Genomic DNA, 18,953 nt, shown 5'->3' with positions numbered 1-18,953 from the left:
CTGAAAATTGAAATATTTTTCTGACTGGAATCAAATCTGGGGTAGATTGTTGTTTGACTCTGGTGTATTGGTATGAAAGTTGGGGGAAGCCTGCTGGCTGATGGTATTGGAAAGTTCTGCAACTCTGAAACATCCGTTCCCTTAGTTTGGCACCAAAACCTGCAGCACCTGCTATTTAGGCAAAGTTATTCACTTGCATCTTGGTAATGTTCTATTTTTGTTTTAGAAGCTTTTGTCAGTTATTTTATGCTTATCAAAGAAAACCTTGGGAGCAATCTGGATTTGCAGTAAATTCCCACTTGTAACTCAAGGATGTGAACATTTTGAATATTAAGAAGAAACATACAAACATCAGATATTAAATCTTCGCCAGTAACTTGTCATATGAATATCATTTACATTTGAAACCAACTTAGAAATATGTGATTTTGAAATTCTGATTTAACATGATTGGCAAACAGTTTCAGGTCTTTGACCATACTTCTCAAAAATCACCAGTGTTATCCTAATTTGCACATTGACAAGAATGATTGCTTATAATGACTTAATTAGGAAACGAGTTGTATCACCCTGAAGAAATCTCCAGTTCTTAAAGTGCCCCGCAAACGAGATGTTTCATTGCTGAGACCTGCAATAGTTGTTGCTGCGATGAGTGACAAAAATATCTCGTGTGCAGGAAAACCAGTCATTATGTTTTTGATTTTTGTCACAAGTCACAGCAAAAACTGATCAGATTCGTGTCTCGCGTTCTTGCAAATATTGCAAATGAGAGACTTTTGTCACATGCCCTGATTATCATCTGTGCTCACTGTGACGAAATGTCTTGTTTGCTGGGCGCTTTAGCTGATGAAATGCCAGCCTGGCTGCTCCAAGCTGAGACTTCATCAGGGCGGTACTTCATTTTCTCTAGCACAGCTTGGTGTATGTTATTAATTTGCCCTTCATATGCACACAACCTTGATCCATAGTTTCCCTCTGTCTCTCTCCTCCCCGGCCAGCATATGTTGTTTCGAAACTTTCATTGGTTGGGATAAGTTTCCGGTATTGTTAGGTGTGGGGTGCAAGGGTGTTGTGAGATCCATCTGTTCCTGTGGTGGTGAAGAGGAAATTGCCTTCTTCTGATGATTTCTGGCCAAAAAATGGTGAAGGGATTTGTGAAAAATGGGTGAATTATGGTAGTATATAGGGTGAACATTTATAAAAGTAAAAAAAATTGTGGAAGAAATTAATTGTTTTGGTAAATGAGGAAAGAAAATTTGAAGAACATTTTTTTGGTTTGTTGGGAATGAGTGTCGCGCTATAAATTCGCTTCAAAGTCAATAATATATATGCATATTGATTTGTCTTAAGAGGGAGGATGGTGGTTGTGTCCATGTGTAGGTGCAAGATGTTCAAGGCATGATCATGTTCAATGTAGTAACGCCGTTGTCTCATGCATGATTGTCCATAGGTGCCAAGTCATATTAAACAACTCCCCAATGCTGCTAAAGTCAACATAGAGGACGGGCCAGCGGGTTGGCGCTCTGGTCTCAGAAAGACCAGTAGCACGCAACAGGTGCCGGATAGTACCGGGGTCCGCGACAACCGCCTTCATCGGTCATTATCTAGCCCGTTTTTGGGCGCGAAAAAAGAAGTAAGTCCAAGGGACGATTGGTCACGGATGCGGAAAATGACTCTGACTGGTCGATGATGCTTGATGGTGGAATGAGACAATGTAGAGTGAAGTAATTGAAAAAAACCTCAAAACACTGGTTTTTGGCCCATCTTGCTTGTTTTGTGAAAAGATGATATTTGCCGTACTCAATTATCAAGCGAACTGTTGCTGACTGATTAGGTGTAGCCTTTCTGGCCGGATCTGACTAGAAATTGTTGCGGTGTCCCACTTTCACGGGCATTGTGGTCAGTTACAATTGCCTATCCAATTTGGCAACAAATCTGCATCAAAATTAATCCAATGCGGGTGAAACAGGACAGTTTCCCTCTTTGTAATGGTAACCAGCTGCTGTTGAAAGGAAAAGATCTTTAATAACATGTTTAACTCAAACATTCTGAATGCAAGTTGCTGTGGTGTGGTAAATTTGTAATTTGTTCATATACCATTGGAAAGGATCAAGGCATTTGACATCATCTCATGTTTACAAACGTATCATTCCTAAATTCGTCATCATTTCTCCCGTGTGATAACTATTCATTATAAGTTAATATTAGTACACAGCGTTAAATTTTACAGGTACCAAAAACGTCGTTTTGAAACCAGCCCAAGAATACCTTCTTTAACCTACTCTCGCACCATCTCAAAACCACCTGTGACCTCATCTGCACCAAATCTGATCTCGTCATTTTCTGCATGCGTGGCTAGTCTGTCTTATTGTCACCAAATCTTAATCGTTATCGTAAAATTTCAGGAACTTGACGTCAATGTAAGGTCATGCTGAAGTCGAATTTTGATATTCTGGAGAATAGTTCCATTTAAAATATTAGTAGATTCACTGCATTTTACAAATTGCATGATTTTATTGTGCATTGAATGATACTGTTTACTTTCGTATTCAGTTGTTTTTGCTTCAATAAATGTTATGCATTCGAAATTATTACTCTGATCAAGCTTTTTAGCAGTCGCTAATCTGCAATTTAATACATTTGCCCCAAATATATCGAATATAGTATTATTCTTCTGGTGCAAGATGTTTTCTCTTGACGAGTTGTTAATGTGATAATAGGTGTTGATGCTAATACTCAAATATGCCGCAGCCCGTTGTAGGCACGGGAGGAGACTTTCGTCTAAAATGGGTATGGAAGCTTGATTGACGTTAGTGGTGACATAGTAGGGTGGAGTTGTGTCTAGGGTCTTCCACCAATGTGGACAGTAATCAATCATCTTTCACACAGCCCCAACAGTTTGAAGACAATGGGCTGTACACATTAAAGGGTCAACTTGGGCATAAGATATGTTGACATACAAAAACGGCTTCAAACAGGACCGCAACTTCTCCAAACAGGATCATTGAAAAATCGTTGAACTGCAACGGCATGCAACCGTAGGCCCGCATGAAATTCACAAGCCATGTTCAAAACTGCCTCGCAACACTGGCGAAAATCGTTATCAGAGATCAGCATTTGTGTGATACTACATGTACTAGTGGCGGCACAAGGTGTCAATCAGGGGTACCATCCTCCTGGCTAGGTAATGCACACGCCCAAGTTTTCCCTTTAATGAACACCGTGCTGTAATTGTACAACCTTACCATTACGGAAGTTTAAAAATCTTTGTTAAAAGGTAATTTTCGATATAAATGCCGTATGAGCGTGCATCTCCTGTGGTTTTTCCGATCTTTTCGAGTCTAAAAATGGCATTGTGTGTGTTTCAGGAACGTCTTCCTAGTCGACGGCCACTGCTCAGTACCTCTGATGCCTCCGCTGTGGACAACGCACCGAATGAGCGTAGAAGGTGAGCCGGATGAAATCATGTGTCCGATGATCCAAGAATAGAACCAGAATGGAGTTGTTTGTCCTTCTTGTGCAAACCAACAACATGTATTAACTCTTTCAGCCCGCAGGCCATACATACACGGTCCGCCATATTTGATTTCGCAGCCGCAGACTGTAGAGGTTCTTCACGTGACGTCACGACGTGACGTTTTGACGGCCACCTGCCAATGCACTTCCTTTACGTCGTGACCACGTGTGACGGCCAATATGGCAGTGCAAAACAATTGGTAACGTCATCACGTGACGTCAGTGAAGAACCTCTATACTCAAGTTTTTTGCAAATTCAGATTTCCCATACTGTCACATGATGCCTTAAATACACCTGTGGTGACTCCAGCAACATATGACAATGCGTTGACCATCTTTTCAATCGATTGTAGTTTGATTGGTAGTTATCAGATGGTGCTGCAGTCTGTGCTATTGTCTGCCGATTTTGAAAGTCTGATTGGCTGAAAATCGCCTCCGTTTTCAAATCAAACTGAGAGAAACGATTTTCCAGCTGGAAGACTGCATCACCAGTACTTGTGTTTCGGCCATTTAAGTTTCAGGAAAAACAACTCGAATAGTCAAAAAATAACATTCTTAAGATATGGGCGAGGTTGTTCGAAAATATTAAGTCACTAACAGTGGACTTAACTTATCTCCTTCAGTAAAGCCCATTAGACTTGATACTAAATTAACATTAATGCTATCAGTGAATATTAATACTACCGTAAGTGAATGTCAAATAGTGACTAACTTATTTTGAGCAACTAGGCCTGATATCAATGCTCTCTCTTGACTCTCTGCGTAGTTTTCTTTCTTTGTAGTTTAGGAACTATCATCTTGAAAAATGAGACGCTACTAACAAAATACTTCATTTGTCCAACATTTCCTCGAACAGGAAGATCGTAATGCTGCCACAGCCAAACTCGTAACTGTGTATCACCAGGTGTAGGATCAATCTAGATAGAGCTGAAATAGTCCAGAGTACCTGAATTTGATATAGATTTAGAGGTGGCATACCTATGCCATTAGATAATACCGGCTGTGGTGGCCTATAGTTGATACTTTAGATCATTCTTTCATATAATCATATAACACACATTTATCATCATCATTACCATTCAATAGATCACTTTGTGGGCTGGTCCAATATTGTGCTTGATATTCATCTTGTAAGGAATGTCAGTTGACTCGTTCGCTGGGCATACCCGAATGAATTTTGTACAGGAAGGCTTAGTGTAAATGTACATGAAGTTTTTTGAGTAAAAGCATTTACTACATAGTCTTTGTTCATATATCTTTTGATCATCTTGTTCTGGGACCAGCTCACTTGGGGTTTGTTATTTGCTTCGGCATGTCCTCCTTCAAATCTAACCTCCCTAGTTAATACTAACAAATTGCTATTTCTCTTCTGTGTTACTGTGCACGCGTCTCCAGGATAACCACCCCTCACACCAGCTATCTAGCTAACGCCACAAGTAGTACGGCTGCCTCAAGCATAACAACCACCCTGGCGAATAGGTTCCAACAGTCTTCTTACATGCCCTATTCACGCAGGAGACACTTCGATGGCGGAAATGACCTCACGACCTCGACCGTTACCACGACGACAACGTCCATAACGAGCATAAGCGTGACGAGTACCGCTACACCAACAGTCAACTCCATCACTATGAGAGGAAGGTTTGTATCCAATGAAGATAAAACCTAGTTGAATGTTACATTTAGCCGTCGAAGGAGAAGGATCTGTGAAGAAAAATATACCAGCCGCCCATTCACCACTTTTGAGATGAACGCCTCTTGCGATGGAGTTGTCAAACTTTGTTCAATTATGGGGTTGACCTCTGGTGATTTCGACGTTGCGGCTAATGTGATGTTGGAAAAATCGAAGGCCGACCCCATAAGTCGGCCATTTTGTTTCCCCAAAACCGAGCTCAACCCCTAGGGCCACCCATCTTGAAAGCAGCGATTAGCCTCCCCCTCCTCTTTGACTTGAAACGTTCTCCTTCTCATAACTATTGATTGAATCATTCATAAATTCACCTGCTTCTACTTTGGTTTCCAATTTTAGCATCTTGGTGCTTTCCTGAATCTTGTGATGGATTAATCAGCTTTGAATTGCTCTGATATGGCCCGCACTAAACCAATGATAATACTCTTCTCATTTCCTAGTCCTATTTGAAGTCTGTTTGTGATTCAAACCATCTTATTTTTACGCCCGTAGCATCTCATGGTGTTCCTTCATGGATGGATTTGATGCCCATCCGCTTGCTCGGACTCCCTAAACAAACTAACGGCCAAAATATGCTTTGTTTGCAAGTTGCTTATTACATTCATGTGTTAGTTTAATAGTCCCCATCCCTATCTGAGTCCAATATGCTTGCCATTTCTCCATTCAATAAATGCAATGCCATTATTTTGTTGGTCCCAATGTGACTGTGGTCTTTTCCATCAGGTTTGCAGTGCGAAATGATGAGCGTCGGTGTGTGACTCGTCTTTGACTGCTGGCTGTTTCTACGGGTAGATGGGGTGCTGGCTATCAGCTGTGTAAAGCAGTTCATCTCGGAGATGGCATATACTGATCACAAACCTGGGCAGATGCTGTCTGTTCACCCTTGGCTGGGAAGCATCTAGGAGAAGGAAAACTCAGATATATAACCATGGGCAGACTGGGGTCTTCAATAGGGGACGGTAGCTGTCATCTACTGTGGCAGTTTGCGGTGCCAGAAGTTGTTGATTCCTAAAAGTTGGCACAACCAAGCTTGTGGAAAAGATCACCAATCAGCCAATCATGTATAGAACTTGCAGGCTGAACGCAGAAGAAGGCTAGTTGTGATCTGTGGAGCTAGATTTCAAAAGATGTTACTTGTTTGATTATTTCAGCAATAGGGCCCAATTCACGCCTCCCAAACGGGACGAAGAAGCTGAATCACAGCGTAAGGCAAAAGCCAAGCATGCCAGGCAAACGAGAAGATCCACCCAGGTGAGAATAGAATCAAATGTCTTGTCTACATGACAGTCTAAAACAGAATAACATCAATATCTATTATGATTCAAGATGTTTCTAGCGTCTGCAGAACACACTGGGCTTGCCGAAGTAGGTGAAGGCCAAAGTAGCCTGCATCAGAAGTGGTATTGGGTTTGTTCCCCAGCTTGCCGAGAATCGGGCAGGCCTTCCAACCTGTCCAGGTCTTCATTTCTTGCACAAATCTAGAGAAAGCTTTTGTATTCTCCTGTGGATGTGTAAAGTCTTGTAGCTTGTAAGTTAACTGAAGAATCGACTTAAAATTTGGAGGTCATTGTGCATATGAGATTGAGTGTATGGTTGCCTCATGAAGCCTACCTGAGTTTGCGCGTCCAACAGAATGGTGTAACGATATCGTTTCTGTTCCTAGGGTGTCACCATGGAGGATCTTGAGAAAGCAGAGCAGTCTTTGGCGGCGAGCACTGATCGCAGGTCCCGTATCACGGACGACAAAAATCGATTGGACGACAATCGGAGTGATAAAGAAAATAAGCCAGACGACACTTGGCGGCGCTCAACTACAGAAGATAAGAAAGACGTGAGTAGAATGAAATTGATTTGCCATTTTCAGGATCAATCCAAATTTTTCTGTTGTTTACAAAAAGTAATTGTGATGGTTTTGTTCTGTCTTTTCAGGAGAACAACACTCGGGGTAGTTTTCGATCCAGGCACAACAGAGACATTACTTCAGGTGAGCAACGCGGTCCAACTCGCATGATATGTTACAAGCTAGGGTTTCCAGCATAGTTGACAGATATCAAATGATTTCGGAGAGCTTTTGATGATGACTATGCAAAAGTTCAGTTCAGTTCGGGAGACCAGTGGTGATGTGGTTAGAGCACTGGGCTTATAATCCGAGGTCATAATAGTTCGACTCTCTGAAGGATCACTGCTGTTTCATCTTAGTGTCCTTGATCAAGCACTTGACCCTAAATTGCCTTGTCCTTCGAATGAGAGGTAAGATGGAGGCAACTTTTACCGATGCCTGTACCAGGACAAGCAAAAGATCCCCACCAATTGAGAATCACGAGGAGCTGACGATGGACTCGATCTTTGGCCAAAGACGGAGTCACTAGGCCAGAAGTTTAGAAATAGTGACCCAAGGCATTGATGACACGATAATTCCCATGGTCAGAATCGCTTAGCAGTTGGTTTCATTAAAGAAATTGTTTCAGTTCCTATCGTTAGTGGAGTTTGTGTTGCTTTAATGTTCAAGCCTTAAGGTCAGTGACCACCTGTTGAAAGGGGGGTTTGGCCACGTAGCTGTGGGTGGTTCAGCCGTGAAAGAGTTAAGCAGATAGATATACTTGTTGCTGTGCAGTGATTGTTGTTTTGATTATGACCCAAGATAATGATAGTTAATTAACGACATGATAATGATGTTGAATGTTATGATGTGAATATTTTAGATTACTCATCATCGAGGATACGTCCGCCTTCATCGACAGCATCCGACACGAATACGACAGGGTCAACGTTATCTCACAGGCAGTCGTATCGGGAGAGATTGCTGGAAGAACGCAAAGCTGTCGAAGAAGAAAAGAAAGAAGAATCAAAAGACAAAGGTAAGTCAACGGTTGCTTTCTGCTGTTAGCTACAAGATGGTGTTCGCTTGTAATCCCCTGGCTGTAATGAAAAGCTTGAAAAACTTCTTTTGAGATTTTGTAGAACTTAAGAATCTCTGCCTATCTTCGTTTCAGATCAAGAAAAAGATGAGAAGTCCACTGTAATAACCCGGCGCCAAAGACGCGAGCGCCGGCGCCCAACGGGCAAAGTAAGTTTGCAAGATGTAAGTATTGGGAAGCTTATAATCGATGAAGACACTCGTGGCCTGGGTTTAGGGATCATCTCCTTTGGTTGTGGACACCAGTTTGTTTTATTTATACTGTAAACCGTGACATTTTTGGCACCTCCTTATTTTTACAATTCGCAAAAACTTTTGAAAAAACAGAAATTTTCTCAATTATTATTTTGGTGGATTACAAATTTCGTGTGGTAAAGATTTTTTGTTTTCAATTTTTTATTTTTGCGAATCAGATATGAGTTATTTGCTAAATCTGTGAAAATTTTGCGGTTTGTGGTAATCACTACTCTAGCATCAATACTTCTTCAGTTCCCTTGTAAATATAACCACACTGATAGTTTTCCGTGATAGCATTAGTTCCTGATCTAGGTGTAGCAATAAAAATATATCCTGTGTTAGTGCTGAAAGATACTGTGGTCCTATCAAATTCTTAGTCTAGTTGAAAAAGATAACCACCATAGGTTTAGTGTATTCTCACCTTTCCATTCCAATGAACCCCAAAATTTTACCTTTCCAAATTGTTAAAAAAACATAGAAGTTTTTAATATCTAGTAAATTGTAATCTTCGTGTCATACAAGCTTTTCATTTTTACAATGTCACTTTTGATATGAAATTTACTTCCATTTTGTCACAACTTTCCATCTAAAAAATCAATCTAAACTTGTGTGGTCTCAATGCCTGTCAAAAAAATAACTGTGCACTCTGTGCAAAACATAAAACTCCTAACATCACTGATCATTCTACCTTTCCAACTATCTCTAAACAATTGTATTGCTATTCTTCTCATCTATAAATAGTTGTTTCAAATAAGCAAATTTTCATCATCATCGTCATCATCATCTATCGATTATGCCAAGTGGTCTGGCACACCACTGAGAATAGGCACGTATGTGAGCAGTGGATACATTTTTTGGTCAGTCTGGCTCAAGATGTGCCTTTGCGATTGACATGATTGATGTAAAAATATAAAAGTCAAACTATCGTAATTTCACTTGATTAAAAAAAAAAGATTTTACAATACTGAATTCACTGCTTTAATTAAGTAGAATTCCATCTAGCTGTAGATTGGAGCAGATGATTTGGACTTGAAGTGGCCTCCCTATGAATTAGAATTGATTTCAAGTTAAAATCGTGTAAATAGGTGTCCATCTGACTCCTTGCGCTTTCCGACTGCACTTAGCTTGACTGCCAATTGTACATTTCGTTGCATCTCAGTTGCAAAGAACGAAACTTGATTTCTTTGGATCATCTGAAAAAGCAGTAGTGATTGTACTGATAATTATCTTGCCTCCTGGCAGCCGAAAAGAAAGTTCTGAGAATTTCATCATCAGATTTGAAAAACACGTTCACAAAGCCTGCAATAGAGTCACTGAAGTAAAGAATTCTCTAAATACTGGTACTGGCACTGCAATTTAAGCTTAGACTTTTAAATTGCGAAAATGAAAGTAAGGAGCCCACACATACATATCTACTGGTGTGTCCTCATGAGCTAAACCCACAACTCAAGACTGTTCCACCATGAGAATGAAGGAGTTACCCACAACTCAAGAATCTCTTCCACCGTAATAAGGAAGGAGTTGGTCATATATCCACTGGTGTGTCCTCATGACCTAACCCACAACTCAAGACTCTTCCACCATGAGAATGAAGGAGTTACCCGCAACTCAAGAATCTCTTCCACCGTAATAAGGAAGGAGTTTGTCATAAATCCACTGGTGTGTCCTCATGACCAAACCCACAACTCAAGACTCTCTTCCACCATAAGAAGGAAGGAGTTGGTCATAAATCCACTGGTGTGTCCTCATGACCTAACCCACAACTCAAGACTCTTCCACTTTAATAAGGAAGGAGTTGCTCACAAATCCACTGGTGTGTCCTCATGACCTAACCCACAACTCATGACTGTCTTCCATTGTGATAACTTCCTAATACATTGCCTTATTGTCACTTGCATATTCTTGTTTTCAGGTTGAGTGAGCTTGTCTTGATTCTCTAATATTGGTAGACGAAAAATGTTAATTTCAAACATCAGGGAAAGCATTGCCGTAATTGTGCTGTCTGACTCTCCAGTCTGAAATCAGCTGGCCTATAAAAAACTTGGAGCTGACTTCTCTACCCCGATGCTCATCTGTGCACCTTGAAGCCAGTTGGACTTGGGCTCCCTGAATTCAGCTTGTGCATCCTAAAACTGCCTGGTGCACCCGAAGGCTGCGTATCATAGACTGTTTGCCTTTGCAGTGTTACCCTGTCCGTGTTGGCTTGTGATCTTGTGACACACCACAAACGAAATGAACGTATTTGGCTATTTGATATTCCCATTGATTGCACCAGGGAACAAGCTGTGGAGAGAATGGAAACTATGGCACGTGTCCACATGCTCTCTAAGGAACAGCCTCTGGATAGCTGCCTAGGTGTGGTTCGGGTGCAGTTAAGCTGGCCCGTGACGCCTCCATGATCATCCAACTTATGATGTCATGTATGTTGTGTTTTCGTCTTCCAGCTTTTCGACGACGATGACAATAAAGAAGAGAAGAAGGAAACTGACGACAAGGTAGATATCATTTTATCATTATCATCTTCCCCATGAGCTCTTCAACATCTCATGCAGATGCAGGCCTATATCTCTCTAGCAGCTCATGACTGGAGTATATCTTCATGTAGCCGACCAATATTTCAAAACATTTGATTAAATGAAGAGCGTAAAGTCTGCTTGTACAGCTGTGGTTGGCTGAGTGCATAATGTTTTCTGTCATGTCCCCTTCTTGACTGGGCAGCAGTGTCATTTTTGATGGTCAAGGGTCACAACAGATTCCTTAAATAGTACTGGATGTCAAGGTACCATGTATGTAAACCATTGGTGCATTTTAAGGCCCAGTCCTTATGTGAACTTGTAAACCAGTGGCCTGCTTGAGATATTACTTTGCACACTGAAATACATATGCATAATGCGAATGAGTAAGAATTGATAAAGACTAGTCTTTATCATTTCTTGAAACGAGAGGAGTAGCAAAAGTCTTTTTCACTGGTGCCACCTGTTGGTGTACACTAACATTTCCATCGAGCAAGCCAGTGTCTACAACAGACTGGTTCTTTTAAACACACTCTACAGTATTAGCATGTCTTGTGTACTTGTTATTTGCTTGTTTTGCTGCAATAGGAAATTTATGAGGCCATAAAGCTTACTTTGAACTACGCAATTTTTTGCCGTATTGCTTGACATTGGGGGTTGCCTCAAGGTCGTAAACTAGTACAAGTTGTGGTGATGACAATAACTTTCTTGGCTCACCTCCTACTTTGGCTATCCATCAGTGCTAGCGGGTAAACGGTTACCTGGGCAACACCTGTGTGAACCGATGAAAGATAGTCCGGGCCTCGGAAGTGATCTGAGTTGTGCCTTGTAGACGTTTTTGAGGTACCGTACTCTACTGCAGTAAAAATGCATGCCACCATTGCTGTTGGCGTACATGCTCATTTCGAACTCACATTATCACTATCCAAAAGAATACTGCTGCACGTAACAAACTGTCACCCCTTCTATATCCTTGAACATTTGCAAAAGCAGTCAACGTGATAAGTTATGCAGAATTGCAGGCACAAATATTTTTAGGTTGAATCAATGAATGGGAACCGTGATAGTCATAAATATGAACTGTTTAGGATCAACTCAAACCACTGAAATTTCTTTCTTTACCCCTATAACACCTAGAGCCACTGCCAGCGCAAGTGCTTATTCCCCTAGGCCCCGACGTGATTTTACCTGGAAATGAATTTTTTTGCGATGGGTCCAGTTTTTTACAAAATGACATAGGTGAACTTCCAAATAATGTATTATAAGTCCCGTTTATTTTAAAAGAAGATGAAATTCCCTATTAGATAGGGTACATCCAAATCGGAATCAAACAAACGATCCATTTCAGCAATTAAAATGTCCAACCTGAATTTACTGGCTTGAAGAGAAACAAAAACTTAATCGTCAAATATCTCAAATACTTCTACGGCAACCACCATTGTTCATCCGGGCATTTGAAAGCTTAAGTTTCATAGATTAATAATAGGCGGCGCTCTGAAGGAGATCGGTAGCTAAGCGCGCCAAATTTGAATATGGGTGTGCGGGCGTTATAGGGCGCCTCCAGGGGGATCGGCGGCGGGCGGCATAGGGCGCCTCCAGGTGTTATAGGGTTACTGTTTCTGATATCACCAGAAAAGGCAACATACATTCTGTGTTCTGTTTATTCCTTGTTCCTGTTCTGTGTTTGCCATTGTGAGCGTTTGTTAGGCTCAAATCATATTGTCCACAGTCTTTAGGCTTGTTAAGGGTCTTCGCCTTGCTCTTGCATAGAAACTTGGCAGTTTCGCATCTCATTCAAAAAACTGAAGACTGGCTTAGCGCTGAATTGTGGACCTCATGCTCTCTAGAGAACTATGAGCTTTTGATGATGCTGTATGAATTTTCCAGTAGAAATACATAAGTGTTTATGTTACGATGTTAGTCTGAGGGGTTAACATCCCAACCTGTTCATTCTTCTGGCGAAATATTGATCCAATGCATCTGTCTGTTATCATTACATGTATGTTTTGTTGAAGTAAATTTTAATGACTCATTGAATTGTTCAATACGGAAATTAATTTCTAAGCCACAGTTGCCAAAATGCCAACATCATATTCTACATAAGATATGTCTAAAGCCGCATTGTGGTACATAACATATGAAGTTTGTTTCACATGCGTAAGGGCTAAAATGTTTTGTCTCTGATTTTTTGCAGTTGACAAATGAATATTGAGTTGCAGAAGTGTGCATTTTTAAATTTGTTCCTGTGAATTGTGTCGGTTCGAATCAATTCAGATTTTCACTGCCCGAGAGGCTGATTAAACTTTTAGTGGAGATTGCCTTTAAGTGCAGTTGTGGCCACTCTTGCATGTTCTGTGTTGATTTGTCTCAAGTGGACTCCCCCAGGCTCGATATTGCCCATCTATCTTATCTGCTACAGTTGTTGCAAGGTAGCAGGGGTAGTCCCGCTAGCCAGTGTTATAAATGTTTACAGGTCGGCGTCTGGAGGCTATACATACATGTACATGCCACGGCTGAGCACTGGCTAGGCTAAGTCTTCACTAGAAGCCTTAGTAACTCACACCTATGGTAGACTTAGAGTAATGCGGGACTACAGCACAGATATTTCGGCATTATTGCACTGAAGGGGGCGCCACATGGATACGGTCTTCGACAATTTTCGATGGATACTGAAATCCTGGATACTTGCACAATGAAAATTCTAATGCATGGATTATTGAAAAGGATTGGTGAAATTTTTCGATAAAGATTCTTGGTTATCTCTGGCAAGTCAATTTTGCAACTTAAACTGACCCAGTTGAGTGAAAATGTCGTATTCACATCGTCCTTACTCCGGAAGCTACACCACAGGGTTGACAGGGCTTGGGACGTCAGGAGTAGGCAGCAGCTATAGTAACTATTCAAGTCCATATCACAGTCCGTATCATAGTTCATCTTACGGAGGCAGTCCGTCTTACGGAGGTAGTTCATCCTATGGGAGTCCGTCCTATGGAGCCAGCTCATCTTACGGGGGTAGCTCATCTTATGGTCATGGAGGAGGTTCCTTGGGCGGTTACAGCCCAAGTTACGGATCAGGACTTGGGTCTCGTTCAAGTTCCCAGAGCAGTTTAGCAAGTATAGGCAGCCTCAGCAGTGTAAGTTTCAAGCAAAGCAATCCGTTATTATCTCCATATGGATCTTCCGTTAACATCAGCGTGTTTTACAATCTTAACAATGTAAGCGTGGGTTTGACCCCCCCACCCTCCCCTCAATATTTTCTCCTATGGGTCATCTTTAAACATCGATGTGTTTTACACTCCCAACAATGTTAGAATTGGCTCTGACCCCTGCCTCTCCCTTCAGTATAGTCCCAAGGCTAATGTAACTTGGCTGTGGCACGTTTCAAAGCCATGAGGTTCCATGTACGTGTCCAGCAGCTTAGCCACTAGATGGGGCACAAGCTAGTGATGCACTCGGCTCCCATAACAGATGCTACAAACAGTTAGGCTAACATTCTTGTGAAACATATGCTAGGTATCCGGTGGCTATCCATTCTTCTGGCATGCTAAGAGCTAGATACCGTACCCTCATATCGTTGCTGAATTCTTAAGACAAAGGCCTACAGTCTTCAACTGTTAGGAGTATTTGAGTACATCTTTGAAGTTAATGGCTTGTAATTGAGGTTGTTTCAAACTAATGATATTTGGAACATTTATCAAGTCCAAATAAGAAATTTCTACTGATGATTTGATCCCTTTAAAGGGAGACTATAGGAAGGGGGAAGGTTGGTCAGATTAAGTTGCACGAATAGGTCTCTATTAGCTCAAAGTACATTAGAACCTCTCTTAGCGGACACCTCTCTATTAAGGTCAACGTCTCTATTAAGGACACTAGTTTTGGTCCCAAATTGGTTGTTTCCATTCAATTTGACCTCTCTAATCAGGACACCTCTCTAATAAGGACAGCACCTGTCAGTCCCAAGGGTGTCCTTAATAGAGAGGTTCTACTGTATGTCTTAACTGCTCTTGCTGTATGAAGAATATAATTATTGCTGAATCAAACACACCTGATGCCTCTATGTGTATCCTAGTCACCTGATGACTACCAATTGGACCCCTTGCTCCTGCCTCTTGCCCCCTTTAATCATCAGTAAAAGCTTTGTTGGGACTTTTATAATCACCCTTGGTTCAGTCTGGAAAAAAGAGGTGAACATTAAAGAATTTTGGGTTAAATTCTCAAGAAAGTCCTTGAATCAGGGTGTAAGAGAACCTGGTGCACTGGATTTCTCCTCTTGATTTCCATACTTAGGTGAGGTGCCCTCATTGCCATCATAACTTTTATCCCACACGCCCGCCGCGTTATGAAAATAGAGGTATGTTATAGCTGCCAGGAGGAATAGTTTGCCAATGATGTGGCTCACTTCTCATTTCTTGGAAAAGGTTGATCACTCTCTTGATTTGGTTTCTCTGGGGATGAGTGTAAAGATTTCTTTTCCTGTCATGAAAATATTCCTCTTAAGTATCATGTTTGTCTTACCCCCTAGTTCGTGTTTCTTCAATAATAGGCCTGTGTTAGCCAAACATGACCCCAGACTGACAACATCTCCGAGCTATTGACGGAAGCAACAGGTGACGATCTAATGTCTACGAACAGGGCACTGCCGAGTCAGAAAACACCTTCACAGAATAGGGTTACAAGAATCTGCTCACAAGAAACCAGACTCCAGCTCATGTGCTTCAGACCTGCTCCCTAATGAAGAATAGAGAGGAATACTGGCCAAAGGACACCACCCTGACCACGAAGCTCTGGGGCTCTGTGGTGAAACTCAATTTCTACCTACCAAATCAGGACACCTCTCTATTAAGACAGCACTTATCAGTCCCGAGGTGGCCTTAGAGATGTTCTGTATGAAACATGATGTGGAACTTTTCACCAGAATTTCGATCCCTGTGTGTGTCTGCCACCTCGGAAGTGCAAGAATTACATCAGGAAATTTATACCATAATTAAAAAAAAATGAAATCTTGGCCATTTAGCTATGAACCAGCAAACTGGCCAATATGCAGCAAAACTAGTTTCATAAGACTTCCAAGTGCAGAAGAAGATGAACACAGCATGAAATGTTGTGAGTTCTCATCCCGACTTTGTAGTGGGCTTCAGCATATTGCACAAGTTAACCTTCTCAGGTATATTCTAAACAGCATCGTCGAATCCTCACTGATACATTCCAGAGCTATGAGTGTGGGTGTCGATGAAACAAGCTGACCTATGGTTTGATCTTCTCTATGTGCAGATTTGCTGACTTGAGAGATAAACAGTTTTAAAGTGCCATTTTCTGGATGCAAAACCCAGACCGCTTGCGGAAATAGTTTTAGAGACAGACAAGAACTGTCTGTGGCCATTAGCAGGAAGCATAGCTCAGCTGAGACTTCGTGTACCCCACTGCACAGATGAGAATTGAAAGTCAGTGAAACAAGCCGAAGTGTGCTCAAAGTTTTCTAGCAATATAGTTTTCCCAATCCAGATATAACTGTTTTCATGTTTTGGCTAACGCTTGTCATCTTTATTGTTTTGCCTAAACCACACTGCTGTTGATATACAGCCCACCACAGAGATGCTTATCTTCTTGGACAGAAGCCTAGTCAAGTGATGAACAATCAGTATTAAAACTGACAAGAGCTTGTCTTGATGCGAAACACAGAGAGATAATCAGACTTATTGTATTGAGAAGGCATACTTTGTTTGCTGCTAGTTGTGGGTAGGCCTTCTTGTTCTTGCCACTGCGATTGGAGGCCTTTTGGGGTTACTGGTGATGCAGTCATTGGCATCTGGTACTTTGAATCTTGGTTTCATTCAAAGACATGACATTCAATGCGAAGTGACTGGCCCAAGATCGCAAGCATTGTGTCAGTGTCGCCTTATGATCCAATGTTGTTGAGGTTACGAGTTCAGCACCTTAGCACCCCACTCTATCCGACTATATAGGTATCATTCAACCCTGCAAATCCAGGTACGATGTTTTAAGAAGTGGAGCCGCGGGAATGAAGACGATGCTGGTAGGCCTTCTGGCTGTGAACATCTCGATGAAACCATTCTAAATGGCTTTTACCTGTAGCGGTTAAGTACAATACTTTTAACTGACTCGCTCAGGGTAATAAATTGCTCACAGAATATTCTCAGATTCCCACACTACGATACTTTGTCGATGTTAACCCATTGAACCGAGACTAAGAGAGATTAGAATATCTAAAACGGGGAGGAATATAGCTTGGGAAGAGTTGTTTTGATTTTGTCGATGATATCAAACAGAGCACTTGGTAAAAGCGAGAGTAAGAGGTATTAGAATATTCTAAAACAATGCAAAGTGGCTCAGGAAGAGTTGTTTTGATTTTGTTGATGATATCAAACAGAGCAGTTGGTGGAGGAGTTCCTTTGTCTGCAGTCTGCCATGGTTGAGCAGCTCCTGTAAACCACCAACTTTTCACATGATCAAGAAATTTCCTCCGGTTTTTCAGGTCAACAAAATATATGTTTTTTTCCCGATCTGATCAGGGTTTTGACCCCGTCGGTTTACAGTATCTCCCCAAATACCTTGGGGTGGCACTAAAATGTAGCCCAAAACCAAGGCGGCACCGCACTTTGCAATCAAAAACTGGACTTGTTTCATTTCAGTGCAAATAAAAAGAAGTTTCCTGATAAGCATGATTTTCTGTTTCTTTGCAGAATCGTTATCTTTCAAGAAGTGTCATCGGTCTTGAATGCTGGCGGCTCGAAAGTTTGTCTACTTTGTTCATCACATGAAACAAAGTAAATACATGTATGTTGACTTATCAATATCATTCTATATTTGCAGGCACCCGACACATCCCGAAGCTCTAAATATGGTTTAAACTATGATTACAGCAGTGGTAGAGATAGACAGACTAGTCCTTATTACTCTAGGCCTACTACTTCAACAGCTACGGACAACAAAGATTTTAAGAAGGTATGTAGAAGTCTGGACCTGCCGTTGGTTTAAATGGCTGTTAGGGTGTTCAAGTGAATGAGAAGCTGTTCAGAATAAAAAACTTGGCACCCAAGTTGGTATTTAACCTGTGATCATGTCAATCGTAGCAACTGGCACCAAAATAACACTGATATACACTACAGGGGAAGTTTATATCATACAGAGGAACCTTAGTTAAACTGAGGGTTTGCCTTGTCCAAATGCCCATCAGTGTGTTGCTGAAGCAGTATTTGGCACTGGGAGAGCGGGACACATCTTCGATAAATGTGTTTTTCATGCAGATTTGGGTACTCTTGGGACAGAAAGTGGTGTTCTGCTGCCCCCCAACCCCCCCCCCAGAGCCTACTTCCCCCAGGACCAAAGTGTTAGATACGGCCCTGGATGTGGTGGATAGGTAGAAGATGGTGATTAGAAGGAACACTCACATCAACAAGTTGGCACCTCATAGGGCCTATAAAACAGTCAACCAAAAGATCAAAACATTGCTATCAGCACCCATACAACACCAGTGTTCTCAACAAGGCTATTTGTCAGGGTGGCCCACCCTACCTTGGAAGAGCCACCCTACCTTGCTCTAGAACTTTGTAGGGGGTTCCTAAAGGGCCACCCTACCTCAAATTGCTGGCCACCTTACCTTGTGTTGCACACTGGTAAAACGTCATGCAAATCAAGGGTATCACCCTACCTTGAGAAAACCCTGTGGAGAACACTGAACATTGACAAAATATGTAGAGTGAGTTTTGTTTTTGCCCCTTGCTGATACAGGTGTGTTTCAGCGGCGATACGTCTGCCCTAAATCACCCCTGACTCACACATATACTTGTACTTTCAAACCTAAACTTGTGCTCTTGCCAATACTTTGAGCATCAGGTTTACATAGGTTTAACCTGTGTACTGACTGAGCAGGCTAATTGATGGTACTAAGTGTATGGCTAAGTAATGCCAGCGCAGCCAAACCAATTGTGTTTTTGAATGATATACCTGTATATTTTAGATGTGATACTGTTACATGGGTCAAGTTATGCGTCCCGCAATTTGCTGCTGCCTGCAATAGAAATCGTGTGCAACAATAATCGCTCACTTCGGGTTTCTGCGA

At 41.6% G+C, this 18,953-nt stretch overlaps 1 protein-coding gene across 10 annotated transcripts in view; it reads left to right on the top strand.

The window, feature by feature from the left end:
- Positions 1–18,953, top strand: part of LOC135487708 (protein phosphatase 1 regulatory subunit 12A-like) — a 60,300-nt gene that overhangs the window by 23,124 nt on the left and 18,223 nt on the right. For 5 of the 10 annotated variants that reach the window (XM_064771759.1, XM_064771756.1, XM_064771753.1 and 2 more), the window contains 10 exons: positions 1,451–1,633; positions 3,369–3,448; positions 4,912–5,157; positions 6,358–6,457; positions 6,870–7,037; positions 7,136–7,190; positions 7,909–8,064; positions 8,200–8,288; positions 10,805–10,855; positions 17,705–17,836. In XM_064771759.1, the coding sequence (XP_064627829.1) occupies positions 1,451–1,633; positions 3,369–3,448; positions 4,912–5,157; positions 6,358–6,457; positions 6,870–7,037; positions 7,136–7,190; positions 7,909–8,064; positions 8,200–8,288; positions 10,805–10,855; positions 17,705–17,836 (1,260 nt within the window). The remainder of the gene's footprint in view (positions 1–1,450; positions 1,634–3,368; positions 3,449–4,911; positions 5,158–6,357; positions 6,458–6,869; positions 7,038–7,135; positions 7,191–7,908; positions 8,065–8,199; positions 8,289–10,804; positions 10,856–17,704; positions 17,837–18,953) is intronic. The other 5 variants (XM_064771760.1, XM_064771757.1, XM_064771761.1 and 2 more) reach the window with 5 other exon arrangements.

Source organism: Lineus longissimus, chromosome 5 (assembly GCF_910592395.1).
Source record: "Lineus longissimus chromosome 5, tnLinLong1.2, whole genome shotgun sequence".
NCBI lineage: Eukaryota > Metazoa > Nemertea > Pilidiophora > Heteronemertea > Lineidae > Lineus > Lineus longissimus.
Note: the sequence above shows the minus strand (reverse complement) of the source record. Positions and strands in the feature narration are given on the sequence as shown.